The sequence below is a fragment of the Nuphar pumila genome, chromosome 2, assembly GCF_984573655.1.
Source record: "Nuphar pumila chromosome 2, dmNupPumi1.hap1.1, whole genome shotgun sequence".
Classification (NCBI taxonomy): Eukaryota; Viridiplantae; Streptophyta; class Magnoliopsida; order Nymphaeales; family Nymphaeaceae; genus Nuphar; species Nuphar pumila.
The window spans coordinates 102,254,118-102,257,393 of NC_143250.1; the positions used below are offsets into that span (position 1 = coordinate 102,254,118).

A 3,276-nucleotide genomic window follows, 5' to 3' on the forward strand; every position below is an offset into this window, starting at 1 on the left:
AGTGGCAGGTGGGACTGTGGGTCATAAAAGGGAGAGGACTGAAAAAAGCAAAAGGAAATAATGGAGGAAATCAGAGTGGTAGAGAGCAAAATATACTGGGTGAGTTGGAGATCGAGCGAATATTTATATCAGGAGATCTGGTTTCCCAAGAAAATATATCACGAAATAACTGTGATCCGATTCCCACCGTTTTACTTTTTTTTCTTATAACACTTACTCGGCTCCCCCACATCTTCAACATGTTGCCCACTTGCTAGAGAGAGAGAGACCTTGTTTGTTGGGTGCTTGGAGGATTACTTGTAATGTTTGTTGGTTTTAGTTGCATCAAGGGGATGGCTTCCTCCTCTTCTAGTTCATCAACCAGAGGGTTCTGTGATGAAGATGAGCCTCATGTGCTGGCTGTTGATGACAGTCTTATTGATAGGAAATTGGTCGAGAATTTGCTGAGGAGATCATCTTATAGGGGTGAGTTTTTTGTTTCTCGCATCATCTCTCATTGATGTGAATGCCTTAAGTTATTCCATGTGGTCTTGTTTCAATCACAGATTTTTCTTTATCTTATAAGGAAAGAGAATGAGAGAGAGATGACGATGATTTTTCAGTTCTATCATTTCATTAGATGTACCACGTGCTTAACATAAATTTTTTGAACATAAATTGTATTGGTCTTTTGACTGACAAATATAAAGAGTTTTTGCTCTGCTTTGTTCCTACAGTAACCACAGCCGAGAGTGGACTAAGGGCAGGAGAATATCTGGGACAAGTACAAGATTCTAACATGAATTCATACACTTTTCTTCATGTCATGCAAACCGCTAGACTGATCTGTCACTCCAAATTGTCAGAGTTTTCATCTTTCTTTTTTTTTTGGTTTATTATCCGAAAGAACCACATGCTGGCTTGAAGACTTGTCGTGCTGACTCAGTCTGCCATACCTACGGCCATCAGTCTAGAGGTGTAAAACTCTGAAGACAGGACTGTGATCACCCCATGGGGACGATGATTTGCGCAAGGAAGTGACGCTCATGGGAATCAAACTTTGAGCACCCGTCTAACAGCCTACGTCTCACCTCACTATGCCAAACCCACCCTTGGGGTGAATTTTCTTATATACCCTTTTGTGGGTGTTTAAAACTGGGACACACCAAACACTGCTTTTGATGGCATGCTCTTAACCTATAGGCAAAATCCAAAATAGTTTCTCACTAATCTCAAGCTTCGAGTCTCTTTTTGTTAGTCTTTTCACAATGATCCTTGAGATTAACTTTCATCATAATATGAAGTTTGGTTGAAATTATATGTTAAACCTTAACAGAAGCCCTTCTCTTAACACTAACCCATGATAGAAAGATGCTATTTGCTGCTGTTTCTGAGAATTAAAAAATAAATAAATAAATAAAACTTAGCTAAGAATGAAATTTAAACTTTGGGTTAAGGTTAATAAAATCAAATCATCAAACCAAACAATCATGATTTGAACGCCAACCCATTTGCATGCCACCATGGCAAGATAGAAAAGGTGCATCTTGCTGAGAAAGATGCAGACGACTGAAGGCAAAACAGAAAAAAAAAAAGTTTGGATGAAAATATACATTATTTGGCATAATACCAATAAGCAACCCATTATTTTTTCTTCTGATCTGTTATTTGGCTTACTTTTTTCATTTGTATTGTATTTAGGAAAATAAGAGGGACTTTTTCAAGATTTGCATAAGGGGGGTCATTTTGTATTTTCATTAAAGTTAGAGAGACCAATATGGATGACCCCTTTTGAATTTTGAACAAAGAATCCATTTCTGGACCATTTTAGTTTTTTGATGCCTTTGTCCCATCTACACTTTTGAAGAAAATCCAGTAATTCCATGATGGGCAGCTCTAAATATAATCAGTCATTACTATCAATGTTGATTTTGTTCCGATTCTCATCTTAAATAGGCCAAGAGTTTGACTTCTTATGATTCCTCATTTATTGTTTGACATCTTGGCCTTATCAACTTTCAGGGCTCTAAGGTAAATTTGATAATAATAGATTATCAAATGCCTGGCATGACTGGATATGACCTGCTCAAGAGAGTCAAGGTATCAAATATATACACAAGTGAACCTCCCCTACTGTGATCTGTTTCCTATGTTTGGTGGATATCTATTGTAATATGCAATCCTATTAGGCTTATTAGCACGTTTCATTCAGCATGTACCCATATGTATATATATATATATATATATATATATATATATATATATATATATATATATATATATATATATATATATATATATATATATATAAACTACATAGTATAACACATTTTTTTTTAATCTAACAAATAACAAAATGGTTGTGCAGGAATCCTCTGACCTAAGAGAAATTCCGGTTGTAATAATGTCACCACACGAATCAGCAGGTAAAACGCATGACTGGTGAGAACGTATAACCTGCAAGGGTAAGTTAAAGGAGTTTTATGCTGTCAGGACAGTAAGTACATCAGGCCAGTGCGGTTAGGTCTAGATCGTGTGTGGCGGTGTAAATATATAAAAAAAAGACAGATCGGATCACATAAAAGTTGGAAGGCTTTGATTGATGGGAATCGATTTTGAGAATCCATCCCATTGTAACCCCATAATATCCGGGAGGATTTCAAGAAAGCATGTATATTTAGGAATTCGAGTTATTTTAGGCCTTTGTCTATGAATTACAGCTGTTAATTTTTAATAAAAAAAGTATTTTTTCCTTTATTATACGTTTGACTCTCTCTCTCTCTCTCTTCGTTTTCCCAATAACTCTGGTAGTCTTAGGAACAAGGTCTCCACCCCCGCCCGGCCTCAAGGTTAGAACCTTCATCCCCGGCGGGAATGGTTTTTAACCTCCACCCCCGCCTTCATCCCCGTTTCATGTCCTCCATCCCCGGTTCAAACGGGCATGAGGCGAGGCGGGGATATTGCAGGGAAAAGTGTACATCCATCCCCGCCTCCATCCCCGAATCGGGATGGATTTTAACCTTCGTCCCAGCCTCCATCCCCGTTTCATACCCTTCATCCCCGGTCCAAACGGGGTGAGGCATGGTGGGCCCCGCTTTCCCCTGGTCCACTCACTACAAGAAAATTGTTAATTAGCGACGGAAATTAGCGACAGATTTTTTCCGTTGCTCCTTAGCGACAGCGAGGAAACGACTTTTATCGCTAATCTGTCGCTACTTAGCGACGGATTAGCGACTGCATGTTTTTGTCGCTACTTTTTATTACAAGAACACCATTTTAGCGACGGATTTAGAGAGG

The 3,276-nt window shown here is 38.5% G+C and overlaps 1 protein-coding gene across 1 annotated transcript; it reads left to right on the forward strand.

Moving 5' to 3' along the window:
- The first annotated feature begins 332 nt into the window (after positions 1-332).
- LOC149846442 (two-component response regulator ARR17-like) lies at positions 333-2,425 on the forward strand. Its single transcript, XM_089991298.1, has 4 exons — positions 333-465; positions 717-802; positions 2,002-2,079; positions 2,348-2,425. The coding sequence occupies exons 1-4, from the start codon at positions 333-335 to the stop codon at positions 2,423-2,425; spliced, it is 375 nt and encodes a 124-aa protein (XP_089847424.1).
- The last annotated feature ends 851 nt before the right edge of the window (positions 2,426-3,276 follow it).

Coding starts and splice junctions, on each gene's coding strand:
- LOC149846442 (XM_089991298.1), top strand. CDS start 333: ATGGCTTCCTCCTCTTCTAGTTCATCAACCAGAGGGTTCTGTGATGAA. Junction 466..716: donor GAGGAGATCATCTTATAGGG/GTGAGTTTTTTG, acceptor TTGTTCCTACAG/TAACCACAGCCGAGAGTGGA. Junction 803..2,001: donor ATTCATACACTTTTCTTCAT/GTCATGCAAACC, acceptor ATCAACTTTCAG/GGCTCTAAGGTAAATTTGAT.